The sequence below is a fragment of the Dendrobates tinctorius genome, unplaced genomic scaffold, assembly GCF_039654945.1.
Source record: "Dendrobates tinctorius isolate UK_male_01 unplaced genomic scaffold, ASM3965494v1 ptg000064l, whole genome shotgun sequence".
Lineage (NCBI taxonomy): Eukaryota > Metazoa > Chordata > Amphibia > Anura > Dendrobatidae > Dendrobates > Dendrobates tinctorius.
The window spans coordinates 2,626,216-2,645,164 of NW_027361732.1; the positions used below are offsets into that span (position 1 = coordinate 2,626,216).

Genomic DNA, 18,949 nt, shown 5'->3' on the forward strand with positions numbered 1-18,949 from the left:
TTACTAAATCCGCGCGGAAAAATCCGCAGCACCTAAAACTACGTGTGCACATAGCCTTACCAGTTTAACAAGTAGAGTTCTTGCTTGTATTGGTGTTAACCCCTTTTGATGACCACTGGTCTTTGAAGCAATCCACCTATAAAACTCCTCAACAGATTATAGAGCTTTGATATTTTCAACATTGTTTTTTCTACCTTTCAGAGTGAATATTACAGAGATTGGCAATTATTTTTTTTTATTGATGGCCTATTGTGATGAGCGAACATGCTCAGATAAGTTGTTATCCGAACATGCTCATGTGCTAACTGAATGTCTTCGGCGTGCTCGAAAAATGTGTTCACAGCTGCAAGTCTCGTGGCTGTTCAACAGCTGCAACACATGCAGGGATTGCCTGCTTGTTAAGGAATCCCTGCATGTATTGCGTTTGTTGAACAGCCGCGAGACATGCAGCCGTAGGGACTTGAAAATATTATCCAAGCACGTCGAAGACACTTGGTTAGCACACAAGCATGCTCGAATAACACCTTACCCAAGCACGTTCACTCATCACTATAGGCTTATCACTAGGGTAGGCGATCAATATGTGATAAGCGTGGTGTGACACCAGGCACCCCCACTGATTAGCTGCTACCAGAGCAAGCCAGAAGTTCTCGGATGCTGCTGGAAACAGCAGCTCCATCAAAACTATAGATCAGATGTTGATGGCCTATCCTAAAAATAGACCACCAAAAGAAAAACATGGATTTTTGTGATAAACTCACCGTAAAATCCTTTTCTACGAGATGCTCATTGGGGGACACAGGTACTGTGGGTGTATGCTACTGCCGCCTGGAGGCTGACACTAAGTGAATGACAAAAAAAGGTTAGCTCCTCTTCCGCAGTATACACCCTTGCCTCGGTTGCAGGCGAAACCAGTTCGGTGCAAAAGCAGTAGGAGATGACAACTATCAACCTTAATGCAGGTGACATATCTAGAAAAAAAACCCACCTAGTATTATAAATACATATTAATAAACAAAGTAAATAAAGAGCCAACTGGCTATCAGGGTGGGTGCTGTATTCCCCAATGAGAGTCTCGAAGAAAAGGATTTTACGGTGATTTTATCACAAAAATCCATGTTTCTCCTTCACCTCATTGGGGGACACAGGTTCTGTGGGACGTCCTAAAGCAGTCACTGGGTGGGGAGACGACTCACCGATCCAAGCTACATGCACCTCCTGTCTTAGAGGTGCTCCACCGCTGCTTGGAGAATCCTTCTACCCAGACTCGCATCTGCCGAAGCTTGAGTATGGATATTATAGTGCTTGGCGAATGTGTGCAAGCTGGATCAGGTTGCAGCCTTGCAAACACGATGCATGGTGCCGAAGAGCCCAAGAGGCGCCCACTGCCCGAGTAGAGTACGCTCTGATCCGGTAAGACTCCTGAATAGTCAAACGAATCCACCTGTCTATGGTCGATTTTGAGGCAGCAAGTCCCTTCCTGCGCCCCTCGGGAAGCACGAACAGCGTGTCCGTCTGACTAAAGGGTGCTGTCCGCGACACGTACCTCCTGAGAGCTCTCACCAGGTCCAACTTATGAAGCGCCTTTTCCACACGGTGTACCGATGCTGGACAAAAAGAGGGTAAGACATTATCCTCATTAAAGTGAAACGAGGAAACGACCTTCGGCAGAAAGGGAGTGGCTGGTCTGAGAACCACCTTATCTTTGTGGAATACCAGAAACGGAGCTCAGCAGGATAGAGCTGCCAGCTCTGAGACCCGCCTGATTGACGCCACAAGAAATACTACCTTCCATGAAAGGTAGGCTAAAGAGACCTCCTTTAACGGTTCAAATGGAGATTCCAGTAGAACACTTAGGACCAGGTTAAGGTTCCAAGCGTCCAGGGGCACCTTATAATGAGGTACCAAGTGGGAGACTCCCTGAAAGTCTTTACCTGCAGATTGGTAGCAATCCTGCCCTGGAACAGAATGGATAAGGCCGATATTTGTCGTCTCCTGAGGGAACTTGGGGCTAAGCCTGAGTCTAGGCCAGAGTGGAGAAAAGCCAAGATGTTGGGAACAGAAAATCTCAGTGGAGAACAACCATGGTTCCGACACCATGTGAAGAAGACCTTCCAGGTGTGGTGATAAATACGCGCTGAGGCCGGCTTCCGGGCGCTAACCATTGTAGCAACCACATTGCGGCCGAACCCAGGCTGGGTTAGAATCCAAGATTCAACGGCCAAGCCATCAAACACAGGGCCCCTGAGTTCGGGTGGTAGATTGGGCCCTGGGATAGTAGGTCTGGGTGCTCTGGCAGGCGCCAAGGAACGTCAGCGAGAAGCTGTACCAGGTCTGCGTACCATGCTCGACGAGGCCACTCTGGGGCCAGCAGACTCACTGAAACCCCTTCTGCCTTGATCTTCTTGATGACTCTCGGAAGTAGTGGAAGTGGGAGAAATAGGTATGGGAGGCGAAACTTGTTCCATGGCAGAGCCAACGCATCCACGGCAATTGCCTGCGGGTCCCGGGAACGAGAGACAAATGCTGGCACCTTGGCGTTCACTCTGTAGGCCATCAGGTCCACATCCGGCGTCCCTCATCGTTGGCAAATCTGCCGGAAAATCTCGGGGTGTAGTGACCATTCCCTAGATGCGAGACCCTGCCGGCTGAGGAAGTCTGCCGCCCAGTTCTCTACGCCCGGGATGTGGACTGCAGATATCGCCAAGTGATTTTTCTTGGCCCAATGAAGCACATGCCCTACCTCGCGCATGGCTGCCCTGCTGCAGGTGCCCCCCTGATGATTTATGTGAGCCACAGCCGTGCCGTTGTCTGACTGAATCTGAACGGGCCAGCCTGCTAGAAGGTGATGAAACTGTCGCAGAGCTAGCCAGATTGCCCATATTTCCAACAAGTTGATCGGGAGGCGTGCCTCCTGCGGCGACCACCATCCCTGGGTCGTGTGGTGGCGAAAAACCGCTCCCCAGCCGAGGACGCTGGAGTCGGTTGTAACCACCAGCCACTGGTCTGGGGGAAATGGCTTGCCCTGGAGAAGTGAGGCACTGGCTGTCCACCACCCGGAGTGCTTGTCTGAGCCGCGTGGACAAGCGGCACCGGCGATCGAGAGAATGGGTTTTTGTCCCAGGCTGACAAGAGGGCTTGCTGCAGGGGGCAAAGATGGAGCTGGGCAAACGGAATTGCCTCCATTGCTGCCACCATGTTTCCTAGGATCCTCATGCAGAAACAGATGGTATGAGGGACTGGTTGGCGAAGTTTCCGGACTCCCTGCTGGAGAGCTAGGGCCTTGTCCTGAGGGAGAATTACTAACCCTCCGATAGTGTCGAAGATCATTCCTAAGAAGGAAATCCTCTGAGCTGGAACAGGGGATAACTTTTTCAGATTCACCAACCATCCTAAGTGGGAAAGAGTATCTAGCGTGATGCTGACACACTCCTCGCATGCCCTAAATGAAGGGCCCTTGACCAAGAGGTCGTCTAAATAAGGAAAGACAACTAGACCCGAATCAAGCGGCTCATCAGTCGTAATCTGAGCTCCCGTTAACGACCCTTGGTGAAGATGAGCGAGAGGCCGAGCTTATGGATGCCGAAGCACCAGATGGACCGGGAGACGCCGTGTGGGTTCGTTTCCCCCACGTCTGCCTAGAGTGAGAGCGGCCCCTGCAGGCCGGAGGATCCTGTGAGGTGGAAGACCCCTCTAACACAGGCGAGCCGCTATCCCTGCCCCTATATGGGGCTCGAAGGGACTCGATTGCTCTCGTAAGGGATGCCATGGACTGCGACAGATATAGAGCCCATTCCGGGGGGGCTCGGGACACTGGGCTTGGTCGCAGGGGAGGGCTCCTGGGCACGCTCGGAATCGCAAACTTCACAAATCTGTTTGGTTTGCACATTTGGGAAGGCGGACTTACAGAAGGTGCACGCAACGTACAGGAACGTGCGTGCCTTAGCTTTTCTGGACATGATGGCTGCTAAGTGATATGCCAATGGCAAAAAAACTACTTAGCCTCTGAAAACACAGAGGGTGGCCTTCCTCCAGGGGTAGCACTTACCCCAGTCCTGTGTCCCCCGTTCTGACTCTTGTTAGGCGTCCAGCCTGCCGAGCAGCTGCTCCTTTTTTTCAAAGCAAAGCATGCCTCGGCATGTGGGCGGGCCTTCGGACGAAGAGGCGGCCGCCAAGACGTCATGGGGCGGAACTTTTGTCCGCGGCCTAGTTCCGGCAGAAGCTGGGGACTAAATTTTAGACGTCCGCCCGAGGCCCCGGGGGCGGGTTTGCCGGAAGTGGCCGCGTCACAGGGGTGGGACTTCCGCCTGCGGCCTAGCTCCGGCAACAGCCAGGGACTAAATTTTCGGCGTGCGCCCGGACCCGGGGCGGGACCGCCGGAAGCAGGGCCTGGGCAGAAAAAAATATGCGCCGCTGGCTGCCACTCTATGTGGCGCAACCCACGGAAGCCCGGGGATGTCTGAAAATGGCTCCACCAGGAGTGCCGACACCGGGGGTCTACAGGAGCCCTCCCAGCCCACCTCCTTCCACGCCTCACCCCTAGACGTCCATCTTGATCCTCAGATTAGGGGGGGGGAAGGGGGCTGCAAAAAACTTAAGGACGGTGCAGGCACCCTAATTCTATCTTCCCTATAGGGGATGAGGAGAGGGACCGTCCGCCACCTTCCATCACCGCTGTCTGGCATTGGTGATGCAGTGGGGGCCGCACGGACTGTTCATAGGCCTCTGTACAGCCTAGGGTTTCACTACCTTAGGGTGGTCAGGGTTCAGTTCGGCAACATGTCCCACGTAGCGGGAAAGGATACGTGGAGGCGATACTCGCCCGTTGTTGGTTTGGGGAAATCGGACCATTTCATTATGGTCCGTTGCCCCTGTCTTATCTTCATGGAAAAAATGACAGAGTCTGGGAAAAAAAAAGACCAGACGTGTGCCTCCAATGGACACTAAGCAAGAATTGGTTTCGCCTGCAACCGAGGTTAGGGTGTATACTGCGGAGGAGGAGCTAACCTTTTTTTGTCATTCACTTAGTGCCAGCCTCCAGGCGGCAGTAGCATACACCCACAGTACCTGTGTCCCCCAATGAGGTGAAGGAGAAAAAAGTAGTGGCCAGCATCTTTAAGTAATCTATTTTCATCTGAGGGTTTGTCAACTACCCTAAGGGTTTGTTCACAACTAGCGATGAGCGAGTATACTCGTTACTCGAGATTTCCCCTGCATGCTCAGGTGATCTCCGAGCATCTGGATGTGAGCGGAGATTTAGTTTCTGTTGCCGTAGCTGCATGATTTGCGGCTGCTAGCCAGCCTGAGTACATGTGGAGATTACTTAACAAACAGGCAATCCACACATGTATTCAGGCTGGCTAGCAGCCGCAAATCATGCAGCTACGGCAACAGAGACAATCTACGAGCACATCAAAATACTCAGAGATCACCCAAGCATGCTAGGGAAATCTCGAGTAACGAGTATACTCACTTATCACTAGTCACAACCAATTTAATAGATAACCAATATGACTATGATGACCATCATTTCTACACTTTGAGCAGGCAACATATCTGGAAATGTAAGTTAGGAATTTATTCAGACATATACAATTTAATATAAATGCTGATTTCCATCAGGAGACATAGCTGTGAAATCCACGAGCGTGGTGGTATTTTTAATCCTTCACTATACTTCTAAACAAGAAAAACAATGTGCAGAGAATTTTGATTACTATTTTGTACCTTACTGTGATAAAATAGAAAACAGCAGGGAAAGTAGTGTTGCTGTTACAGGGGAGCAGGAAACAGACGGCTCATTATGGAAACGAGCGACGCTTCCCTTAAGATTTTGAACAACCACTTCTACAATTTCCCGGCTATCTAAAAATACTGTGTCTGCCTTTGAAGAACCAACCTGAAGTTGTGCACAGACAAACGTTCTTCTTCCTGTAAATCAAAGAAAAAATAATATAGCAAACAGCTTGAACTTTAAATAAAAATAAAACTACTATAAGACTCAATTGCAAAAGGAATTTTTCAAAGCAACACTTGTGGATTTATAAAGTAGAAAACAGGAAACAAACTCTGACCAGTAGACCGAATAGCTGCGGTATGTCTAAAAGAATTTCTTATATGAGATCATTTATAACACAGCATATATGACTATGACCAAAGAAAGAACATGTAATGCAAACACACGTGCCGTGTGCCTTCCTTTCTGGGGTTTTACGGGTATATGGCAGAACACAGTTCAGGAAGCTTCCCACACAAGCAGTGCTTGCTCTAGTTTGGGCGTGGGGTGGACACAGCCATCCCTATGTACTGTGATCTCACCCTGCACTTAAGTAACACACTATGGACCCTCCCATTATGGCTGAGTGTATGCGAGGGATATTGTCTCTCTGGGATTATATAGCTAGGAATAGTGAGATAATGTAGGATTTTATATCCTTCTAAATTTGTGCACTAGCACTTTACCTTAATTGTGCTCTCCATGTTGTTATCCATCTTTTAGCCTATAGATGTACATTTGTACATTTATTATCAGAATTTATTATCTTGGAGGTTTTCCTAGTCTTTTTATCGTACATGTTTTTAGATAATTATCCTGACGGCTACATGGCATGATGGATTATTTTGTGTTACACAAGGAATCAAGCAGTGTTTGCTCTAGTTGGGACCCGGTCCTTGTCTGCCCCTATTCACACAGACGTCAACTTTGACACATGTTAAGGTTATTAATACTAGACAGTGTAGGACCACCCCTATGCTTGATCAAATACAGTATTACTAAGAACTCTGTATGATTTAAATGCACTTTTGCTTTTTACCTATTTAATTATAGCAGGGTTTTTTCATTTTGTCTTTTGTAGGTTTTGTATGCTTTTTGGCCATGTGAACATGCATTTATATGCTGCATGTGTACCAACTCAAACCAAGCTCAATTTTTGTGTTTTTTCTTGGTATTTTTGCATTCTGTGCAAGCTGGGGTGTGGCCTCCCTCTCCTGAGCTGGAAATTGTATTTAAAGGCTTCCCCTGACTGGTGTCCACTGGTTGGGACCCGGTCCTTGTCTGCCCTTATTCACACAGACGTCAACTTTGACTCAGGATAAGGTTATTAATACTAGACAGTGTAGGACCGCCCCGACCACAGAGTCACCTTGTCGATGGTGGGACGGCTTTTATGCTATGTTTGATCAAATACAGTATTACTAAGAACTCTGTATGATTTAAATGCACTTTTGCTTTTTATTTATTTAATTATAGCAGGGTTTTTTTCATTTTGTCTTTTGTAGGTTTTGTTTGCTCTAGTTTATGTCTGTGAGAGGTACGTGCATCGCTGGACTGACCTACCTACCACTAATCATATGATTTAAAAAAGAAAAAATAAGGTCAGCATTACAGACTATGTAAATCAAAACATGGTATCCATCCACAGACAGCTGTTTCGGGGTATTGCCCCTCATCAGTGTGGAGTAGGAAACTGGCTAGTAGGAGCAATGCCTAGTAAAAGACTGTGAAAAATGAGGATGAAAAAGCTGTCTGTGGATGGATACCATGTTTTGGCATAGGTGGTTTCCTTCATTGGAGACTGCCCTTCCCGTGGTTGTTCCTTCCCGGTGAAAGACCTGGCTAGTCATTGCTTGCGTTGAGAAACATGTGATGGTGTCTCCGCGGCTTTTGATTTACATGTTTTTGCATATTTCCCATAAGGGATGGGGGCAGTGCTCTAGCATCACTGCGTTGAGAAACATGTGATGGTGTCTCCGCAGTGTTGGATGTTGATCTCCATGAGGTCATCCATCCTCATTTTTCACAGTCTTTTACTAGGCATTGCTCCTACTAGCCAGTTACCTACTCCACACTGATGAGGGGCAATACCCCGAAACAGCTGTCTGTCGATGGATACCATGTTTTGGCATAGGTGGTTTCCTTCATTGGAGACTGCCCTTCCCGTGGTTGTTCCTTCCCGGTGAAAGACCTGGCTAGTCATTGCTTGCGTTGAGAAACATGTGATGGTGTCTCCGCGGCTTTTGATTTACATGTTTTTGCATATTTCCCACAAGGGATGGGGGCATTGCTCTAGCATCACTGCGTTGAGAAACATGTGATGGTGTCTCCGCAGTGTTGGATGTTGATCTCCATGAGGTCATTCATCCTCATTTTTCACAGCATTACAGACTAGGCAGCATCTTTCAATATAGTCTTTAGCATCCATGGTTACGACCACGAATATCGGACAGTTAAAGGGAATCTGTCACCCCTTTTTTGAGATATCATATAATGATATCATTCAATTGTGTGTCACATAAGGATTCTCTTAGTACTTTTGCTTCCCCCTGACCCCGCACCTTTCATGCATAAATACCTTTTTTTATATCAGTTCAGATGTATGTAAACTGCAGCTGTCGGGTCCGCTGGGCGGGGCTTAATCACCTGCTCCCCCCCTCCCTGTCTTGCTCTATGCATTTCTTCTTGTGTAGAGCAAGACAGGGAGGGGGGAGCAGGTGAATAAGCCCCGCCCATCGGACCACGGCAGTTTACATACATGTGAACCGATTTAAAAAGGTATTTATGCATGAAAGGTGCGGGGTCAGGGGGAAGCAAAAGTACTAAGAGAATGCTTATGTGACACAATTGAATATCATTATATGATATCTCAAAAAAGGGGTGACAGATTCCTTTTAAGGCCCCGTCTCACATAGCGAGATCGCTGAAGTGTCACCGATTTTGTGACGCGCCAGCGATGTCGTTAAGTGTGACACTTAGCAGCAACCAGACCCCCGCTGCAATGTCGCTGATCGTGCTCGAATGTCCTGGGCCATTTTTTGATCGCTGGTGTCCCGCTGGCCAGCATGCATCACTGTGTTTGATGCCAACGAGCGACCTCGTTAGTGAATCAGAAATCATGGACGCAGGTGGGAGTCGTCAGAATAGCTGCTGTGTGACAAGGTACCAATGACCGCCGAGGTCGTTATATGGATGGCGTGATCGTTGCTGCGTCGTTGGATAAATCTGACTGTTTGACAGCTTACTAGCGACCATTTAACACGCAACAGCAATCTTTACCAGGTCGTATCGTTGTCGGAATCGCTGGTGCGTCGCTAAGTGTAACGGTACCCTTAGAAGTTACTGGCCGTAACAATGGATATCTAAGCTACAGCAATGCTCTGCACATGGGGTAAGCGAAATAGCGAATCAGAAGGTCTATAGTACATTTCTAATTGGAGTTTTATGCTATTATATTATTATAACACCTACTAGATCAGTGGTGGCGAACCTATGGCACGTGTGCCAGAGGAGGCACGCACGCCATCACCGCTCCTTATCAGTGGACCAGGCCCGGCAGGTGAGGAGCTCGACAACGGCAGTCCTTACTTCAGCTGGATCTACGCCTGCGGACACACATGCAGCTGAAGTGTATTGCATTTGCAGCGCACAAACTTGCCAGATCCGTGGAGCTGTATTCTCCAATTTTCCTGTGCATAATTAAGATGCACGCGGCTGTGGAGGGAAGTGAAGCTGGCCCCATTCATATTAGGGAAGTACTGCAGTTTCGTGCCCAGCTTGTAGGGGGTGCTACAGCTGTTAAGGGGAGAAACAGTGAAGAGGACACTGTGTTGAGACATTTTCAGGATTAGTGAAAGACCCAAACGTCAGAACCCCACCAACCTTAAAGTGATGGCAACTCCTAGTGAAATACCATTACTTTAGCAGAAGAGAATTACTTTAAAGTGGGACTTGTCAAGCTTATTGCGAATCCTCACCAGCAAAAACATGGCGATACCTGGGACTCCCACAAGTGGTTGCGGTGCATTTTAAGCCTCTAATGTAGTTTGTTCACAAAAGATGCAGTGCCATGAAACAGTATTCATACCCTGCGAACTTTCACACTTTTTTTCACATTACACACACAAGCTTAAATATATTTTATTGGGCTTTTATGTGATATACCAACACAAAGCAGTAAGTATTTGTGAAGTGTAAAGGAAATGACATATGGTTTTCAAATTATTTTAAAAATCTAAATCTGAAACATGGATTTTTGTAAAATCCCTTTCTCCAAGACGCTCATTGGGGGACACAGATACTGTGGGTGTATGCTTCTGCCGCTAGGAGGCTGACACTAAGTGAAAAAAAGAGGTTAGCTCCTCCTCCGTCGTATACACCCTCGCCCCTATTGCGGGCGGACCTCAGTTTGGTGCCAAAGCAGTAGGACGACAACAAAATCAGCCTTAATACAGGTACAACATGTCCAGAAAAGGACCACCCTTATATCACATAAATAAATGCGTATTAACTAAACAGAAACAGAGCCAACTGGCTAAAAGGGTGGGTGCTGTATCCCCCAATGAGCGTCCCGGAGAAAAGGATTTTACAGTGAGTTATCACAAAAATCCATGTTTCTCCGTCGCCACATTGGGGGACACAGATACTGTGGGACGTCCTAAAGCAGTCCCTGGGTGGGAGATTGAATCACCGATCCAAGCGACATGCACCTCTTGTTTAAAGGTGCTCCACCGCTGCTTGGAGAATCCTTCTACCCAGGCTCGCATCCGCCGAGGCCTGAGCATGGATATTATGTTTGGCAAATGTGTGCAGGCTGGACCAGGTTGCTGCCTTGCAAACCTGTTCCGTCGAAGCCTGGTGCCAAAGCGCCCAAAAGGCGCCCACTGCCCGGGTAGAGTGTGCTCTAATCCTTGCTGGAATCGGCGTGCCTCTAATGCGGTAGGACTCCTGAATCGTCAAAAGAACCCATCTGGCTATGGTCGATTTTGAGGCAGCGAGTCCCTTCCTGCGTCCTTCGGGGAGCATGAACAGCGTGTCCGTCTGACGAAAGGGTGCCATCCGTGAAACGTACCTCTGGAGGGCTCTTACCAGGTCTAACGTGTGAAGAGCATTTTGCCATGGCGCACCGGTGCTGGACAAAATGAAGGCAAAACAACATCTTCATTAATGTGAAAAGAGGACACGACTTTCGGCAGAAAAGGAGGGGCTGGTCTGAGGACCACCTTATCCTTATGGAAAGTGAGGAACGGAGCTCGGCAGGATAGGGCCGCCAGCTGTGAAGCCCGCCTGATGGAAGTAATGGCCACTAGGAACACCACTTTCCAGGAAAGGTACCTCAAAGAGATATCCTGAAGCGGTTCAAATGGAGCTTCCTGCAGAACACTTAGGACCATGTTAAGGTCCCATGCGTACATAGGCGCCTTATAGGGAGGTACCAAGTGGGAAACTCCCTGAATGAAAAGTCTTCACCTGCAAATTGGTAGCAATTCTGCACTGGAACAGCAAGGATCAGGCCGATATTTGTCTCCTGAGGGAACCTGGGGCAAAGCCCGAGTCTAATGCTCTACAGACTGAGCTATCCGGGCTCTCTAAGCCCGACTGGAGAAAAGCCAAGATGTTGGGGATCGAGAATCTCAGCAGAGAAACACTGCGGTGTCGACACCAAGCAAAGAACACCTTCCAGGTGTGGTGGTAAATTCGTGCTGAAGCAGGCTTCCGGGCGCTAATCTTTGTAGGGGAAGAGTCTTGAGGAGATCATCTGCATATTCCCAGTGCCTTCTGGGATAAGTGAAGAGTCTCCGCGAGCTCAACGATCACTGGGTTTTGGCTGTTGCAGCTGAAAAGAGGACATTTTGGCTCATCTTTCATCGTTTTTAAGAAATCTCAATATAGAAGAGGCCAGGAGCCATTTGGTGAGCTGCATTTCTTGCTACATGTTCACAGATTTACCAGTGGAAAAGCCAAACTTCACATGCCACAAATGCAAGCTTGTGTCCCTGTTGGAGGAAAAGTTGCAAAGTCTCGAAGACAGGTTAGCTACGTTGAAGATCATTAAGGAAGGTGAAGAGTTCTTGGACAGCGCAGAATTATCTCTTCATGTTACAGAAAGAGAAGAAATTCGAAGTGCACCTGAAGAAACAGAGGAATGGAGACATGTGACCCAGAGAAGCAGGAGGATCAGGAGGCAGTCAGCACCCATACTGCTCAGGAACCAGTACCAGGCTCTCACGCAGGAAACCAATGAAGAAATACATCAGGATAAGACTTTGCCCACAAACAGCAACCTTGTACGCCTTCAGAGTCCTCCTGGAGAAAGAAAAATGTTGTGAAGAAGAAACGGAGAGTGGTTGTCATGGGGGATTCCCTGTTGAGAGGAACAGAGGCCGCTATCTGCAGACCGGATATAACTTCAAGAGAAATGTGCTGTCTTCCAGGTGCAAAAATTAAAGATGTGTCTGACAGGATATCAGGACTCTTCAGATCTACAGATGACTACCCATTCCTGCTACTACATGTGGGGACAAATGACACCGCAAGAAACGACCTGGAAACCATCTGCAGAGACTTTGAAGACTTAGGCAAAGAAAGTGAAAGAACTGGGAGCGCAGGTGGTCTTCTCTTCCATCCTCCCAGTGGATGGCCATGGAACAAGGAGGTGGAATAAGATTCTGCAGGTGAACAACTGGCTACGTCGATGGTGCCGTCAGCAACGATTTGGATTTCTGGATCACGGAGTGAACTACTTATACGATGGACTACTTGCTAGAGATGGGGTGCACCTTACGAAGACTGGAAAGCATGTATTTGGAAGTCGTCTTGCTACACTTGTAAGGAGAGCTTTAAACTAGAACAACATGGGAAGGGAAGCAAAAGACTAGAAAAAGCCATACACCTGACAAATGCTATTGAGAACTCAGCTATTAGAAGTGGAAAGGAAGAACAGGAAGAACAAAGACAAAAGAATCTAATTAATAAAAATATTGGAGAAAGAGAAACCAATCACAAACTAAAATGTTTCTATACTAATGCACAAAGCATGGGCAACAAACAAGGAGAATTGGAACTACTAACGCAGGAAAAGAAATATGATGTCATTGGAATCACTGAAACTTGGTGGGACAATACACATGATTGGAATACAAGACTAGAAGGATACAACTTATTTGCAAGAAACAGACTTGATAAACGAGGAGGAGGTGTCGCATTGTATGTTAGAAACGCGTATATCTGCACAGAGATTGAAGCTTCAGAGACTGGGAGTTCTGTGGAAACTGTTTGGGTAAGAATACAAGGACAGAACAATGGAAAGGACACCATTGTAGGCATTTACTACAGGCCACCTGTGCAAGCTGAAGATATGGATGAACTCTTTATGCATCAAATGGCCAAGTTCTCCCAAAAATATGACATAGTTGTCATGGGAGATTTCAACTATCCAGACATTTGCTGGGAATCTCTCTCAGGCAAAACTAACAGGTCAAGGAAATTCTTATCCTCTCTTGCTGACAACTTTATCTTCCAAAAGGTAGGGGAGAAAACAAGGGGAACTGCTACCTTGGATCTAATCCTTATAAACAGGGAGGAAATGGTTGAGGAGGTAAAAGTGGCTGGGACCCTAGGAGGTAGCGACCATGCTATTTTAGAATTTTGGATAACTAGAGGAGGAAGACCTGTGAAGACTCAGACGTCAAGGTTAGATTTCAGAAAGACAGATTTTAAGGGATTCAGAAAGAGAATTGGAGGGATCCAATGGCTGGATATCCTTAAAGACAAAAATGTCCAGGAAAGATGGGAAATCTTGAAAAATGAAATTCTCAAAGCACAATTGTTAACAATTCCGAAAAGAGGGAAGAATAGGAAGCATTTAAGGAAGCCAGGATGGATGAACACAGAACTTAAGCACATGCTAAAATGGAAGAAAAAAATGTTTATAAAATGGAAAGAGGGAGGCATATCTAAAGAAGAATATAATGCTGTCTGCAGAACCTGCAGGTCACAAATCAGATTATCTAAAGCTGACAATGAATTGAGGCTTGCAAGAGATGTCAAAAGCAATAATAAAGGATTTTGGGGATATGTCAAAAGTAAAAGAAAAGTCAAAGATGCTATAGGATTTTTACAGGATGAAAATGATGAAATGGTAAGACAGGATGTTGAGAAGGCCGAACTTTTAAATTCCTATTTTGCATCTGTTTTCTCTCAGAAAGGAAATGTGACATCAACTGTTCTTCACTGTCCTATTAAGGGAATAGAAGAATCCAGGATATCTATAAACAGAAAGATAGTTAGGAAACACTTAGCTAAGGCTAGTTTCACATTAGCGTTTTTTTGCGCAGCGCATCGTGCGAAAAAAAAACGCAAAGAAAAACGCAAAACAAACGCGCGTTTTTTTTAACGTCATGCGCATGCTGATGCGTCAAAAAAACGCAGCGTTGCTTGCGTTTTGCATGCGTCTGCGTTTTTTTATGCACATGCGTTTTTAGGTGTGACATTTTTTCCATTGTCTAGAGAACATTCTAGACTTGTTTCACTCAAAAACGCATGCGTAAAAAAACGCAACCGTGCGCAAGACCATGCGCACGCATGCGTTACCATAGACTTCAATGTGTTGTTTTTGCGCATTCCGTGCGCAAGCGTGCGCATGCGTTTTTTTGCCGAGACAGGGCGCACCAAAAAATCCAACATGTTGCGTCTGGCGCACCTGGCGCAAAAGACAAAAAAACGCATGCGCACGAAAACGCAAGTGTGCGCAAAAACATGCGCACGTCATGTTAAACATAGGTGCGCAGTGCGCATGCGCACGGGTGCGCACGATGCGCTGCGCACAAAAGCGCAAATGTGAAACCAGCCTAACCTAAATGAATTCAAGTCTCCAGGTCCAGATGAATTACACCCCAGAGTACTGAAGGAGATAGCAGAAGAAATTTTTGAACCCCTCTCCATAATATTTGAAAATTCTTGGAGAACAGGAGAAGTCCCGGAAGACTGGAGAAGAGCAAATGTTGTTCCTATCTTCAAAAAGGGGAAGAAGGTGGACCCAGGCAACTATAGGCCGGTGAGTCTGACTTCTATACCAGGAAAGATCTTTGAACAAATTATTAAACAACATGTATGTCAGTACCTGGATAAGAATGAAGTGATTAAACAGAGTCAGCATGGGTTTGTAACTAATAAGTCATGTCAGACTAACTTAATTTCCTTCTATGACGGAATCACTGATTGGGTGGATCAAGGAAATGCTGTAGATATAGTATATCTTGACTTCAGCAAAGCATTTGACAAAGTATCTCATACAATCCTTATTGAAAAAATGACTAAGTATGGAATGGACAAGGCAACTGTTAGGTGGATTCATAACTGGCTTAGTGATCGGACCCAAAGAGTGGTCGTAAATGGCAGCACATCCAGTTGGAAGAATGTCTCAAGTGGGGTACCACAGGGCTCTGTCCTGGGCCCTTTATTGTTCAACATCTTTCTCTTTTTTTGAATCAGATCTTTTTTATTAAACATTCAGGAATCAATACAGAAAGAATATAACATCTTATATAGCTAGTAAAATTTACATTGAGAGCAAATATTATTTAAAGGGTAAAACTCTTCCTGTGTAAGAATAAATAAAAAGAAGAAATCTCAAAACACAGATATTTGCATAAAATTGAGCCTATAAACAACATGGCTCCACAAATAAACAAAAATCAAAATTATACATCAGTGCCTCATTTCAGCGGGAAAACCATCCCCGCCAGCCGCGCCACTCCGCATCATATTTCGCCCCCCCCGCCCCCCACGGATATCAGGTCCAATCCACCCCAGCTCCCTCCCACCGCGCCACTCAAAATCTACTTCGCCACAAAGGGCACTAGACTTTATTTTCACCCCCCAAGCATCCCCTCATCGCAAGCACAACAGCAACTGGTCCAACATAGCATCCCGTACCAGTGCGCCCGAGGGGAGACCCGGTGACTCCATCCATGGCTGCCAAATTTTGTAAAACTTTCTTAATGCATTTCTTTTTAAATAAGCCCCCCTTTCCAATCTGATGACATTATTTAGTTTATTTTTAAGCTCTGACAATGTTGGTGGCATAGGATCCAACCAATGATATGCAAGTATCTTTCTTGCCTGATACAGGATGCGTGCTATTCCCAGGGCCACTGCAGAGTCCGGGTCAACCCCCTCCTCCCACAAATTCAACAAACATAGACGAGGTGATGGTCGTATTGTGATATGGTATACTTGGGCTATGAGTCCCAGGGTCTGCCTCCAGAAATCCCCAATGTGCCCGCACTCCCACATAACATGCATCAAGTGGGCATCATCCTGCCCACACCTAACACATTGTGTATTGGGCCTAAGTCCCATTTTAAATAATAAGCTGGGTGTTTTATATACCCTGTGAATGAGATATATTTGCGAAAGCCGCTGGCACTCAGAAACCGCCATTTTAGGGACCTGTTCTAGAATATCGGACCACTGGTCCTCCGTCAGGGGGCCAACGTCCCGTTCCCACTTATTCTTAGCAGCAGTCAGTGGATATGTCTCCAGATGGGCAGGTAATAATCTTTTATATAATTCAGAGATAAGTCCCCTAGAAGACTCAGATGTAAGTAGCATATGTAGTGTTTGATTATGTGTCACTATCACCGGATTTGTCCTTCTCTGTTTTTCCAATGCATGTCTTAGCTGTAAGTACTGATAAAAGAAGACGTGCGGGAGGTGAAATTCTGTTCTCAATTGTTCAAAACTCTTAAGAGTATTATTTTGCAAAATTTGTGACACCAGATAAATCCCTTTATCTTCCCATCTTCCGAACCCCACCAGCTTTTTGATCTCTTGCAAATCCGGATTTCGCCACAATGGCCACAATTCCGTAGGCCCATTTATCTTCAAAAGAGACTTACCCCTATCCCACACCTTGAAAATCATAGCCAACGTGGGGTATCGTGCCCCATTTATCTGCCGTCTTCCCACCTCCAACCGGCACCCTGGATATTTCCATACCGATCCTTCCCTCACAATATCACCACCATTGTCACACGCCCCGTCTCTACCCCAACCCTTAAGATGTTGCATCTGGGAGGCTATAAAGTATATGAATGGGTTTGGCACCGCCAATCCTCCCTCCTCCTTCCCTCGCTGCAGTATCTCCAAGCGAATCCTAGCCTGTTTTTTCTTCCAAATTAATTCCCGGAATAATGTATTTATTTTTGCAAAAAAGTCCCTACAGATCCACACCGGAGAATTATGTATCAAATATAATAATTGTGGCATCATTACCATTTTGATTAAGTTAGATCTACCAATATTCGACAACGGCAGGCGACACCAAGTATGTACTTTTGCTCTAAATCGCTGCAACAGGGGCTCCAGATTCAGAGCCCGAAAATCCTTCGGGGCAGGACTAACAATTATACCCAGATACCTAAACCTCCGAACTACAGGGACCGGTATCTGCAAATCTGAGAAATCCGCCGGGAGAGGGTCTATCGGCATTAAAGCTGATTTGGACCAATTAATCCGAAGACCAGACCTCAGCCCAAATTCTCGAATGACCTCCATTGCCGGCAAAATCGAGGAATGTACCTTATCTAAATATAGAAGTAAATCATCCGCGTACAATGATATCCTCAACTCCACAGTTCCACATCTGAATCCCATTATTTCTCTGGACTTCCGAATTGCAACTGCCAATGGCTCCACCGCAGTAGCAAATAGCAAGGGCGAGAGCGGGCACCCCTGTCTAGTACCTCTCCCAAGAGGAAAAGACTCAGAGACCCTGCCATTAGCCCCAACCTTCGCCACCGGCGAGCCATACAACAGCCTCACCCAATTTATAAATCTGTGTCCAAAGCCCATTTTCCGAAGTACCGCCCACAAAAAACCCCACTCCAAACTATCGAACGCCTTAGCGGCGTCTAAGGACAAAATTGCTCTTCCCCCCAACTCCCCAGAACTATGTTGAATCCCCAAGTATAGTTTCCTAAGGTTCATAGATGTGGCTCTGCCTGGGATAAATCCCGTCTGATCCTTCTGTATAACAGATGAGATAACTCGGGACATCCTATTGGCGAGTACCTTGGCCAATAATTTAACATCTGTTGATAATAGGGAAATCGGGCGATATGAATCCGGAACCTCTGGATCCTTTCCGGGCTTTAATATTAAAACTATCAAAGCTTCCCTCATAGATGGCGGGAGGACCCTCTGCCTTTCAGCCTCTTCAAATACCTTAAGTAGCTTAGGTAGCAGTAAGGGTGCATAGGTTTTGTAAAACTCGCCAGGCAGGCCATCCATTCCTGGAGCCTTTTCATTTTGCATCTGACCAAGCGCCTCCTCCAACTCCTCCAACAGGATGTCCCGATCCAATGAATCCCTATCGCTATCAGCCAATGCAGGGAGAGAGAGAGCATCCAGGTACTGCTCAATCTCAGTCTCCGTGAGACTGCAATCTGATGTGTATAGTCGCATATAATACCTCCTTATCTCACTCACTATGTCCGCACTGTCTGTCACAGGACCACCCGAGTCCGTTTTTAGCCTATTGATATATGAAGATCCGTCCTGTGCTCTAATGACCGTGGCCAATAAATGTCCTACTCCCTCCCCCTCTATAAAATATTTTTGTTTGAGGAAATAACGTTTATTTGCTGCCGCCGACATGAGGTTTTCCCTGAGCGACCCCTGTGCCTTCTCCAAAGCTTTTTTAGTTTCCTCTGTCGGGTTGAGTATCACCGCAGCCTCCGCAACAGACACCTCCTGGATCAGACTCTGGGTGTAGCGTCTATTTTGGCTTTTCCGTGTGCATATTTCTCTAATATATAAGCCCCTGACATAGGCTTTCATGGAATCCCAGACTATGTGTGATGATGCAGAGTACTCATTAAGTTGAAAATATTCTAGAATGGCATCATGCAAAGATCCCCCTATAAGCTGGATCCAGAAGGGATTAAGCTTCCAGATAGGTCTAGATAGGGTGAGGGGGTGTCCCCATGAAAGTGTGACATGTAGCGGCGAGTGATCAGATACACTTCTAGGCAGGTAGGCCACCCCTCGTACATATGGGGTCATGAGTGTATTCCCAATGGCCAGGTCTATCCGTGACATAGCGTGGTGGGAGCTAGAGTAGCAGGAAAACTGTCTGGCTGTGGGGTTTTGGACACGCCAAAGATCTAC

The 18,949-nt window shown here is 46.6% G+C and overlaps 1 protein-coding gene across 2 annotated transcripts in view; it reads right to left on the reverse strand.

Annotated features, from left to right (window-relative positions):
• Positions 1-18,949, reverse strand: part of RB1 (RB transcriptional corepressor 1) — a 383,417-nt gene that overhangs the window by 197,214 nt on the left and 167,254 nt on the right. The window contains exon 15 of one of the 2 annotated variants that reach the window (XM_073580240.1): positions 5,900-5,931. The exons of the other annotated variant lie outside the window; for it this stretch is intronic. Coding sequence (XP_073436341.1) covers positions 5,900-5,931 — 32 coding nt within the window. The remainder of the gene's footprint in view (positions 1-5,899; positions 5,932-18,949) is intronic. 2 annotated transcript variants of the gene reach the window in all.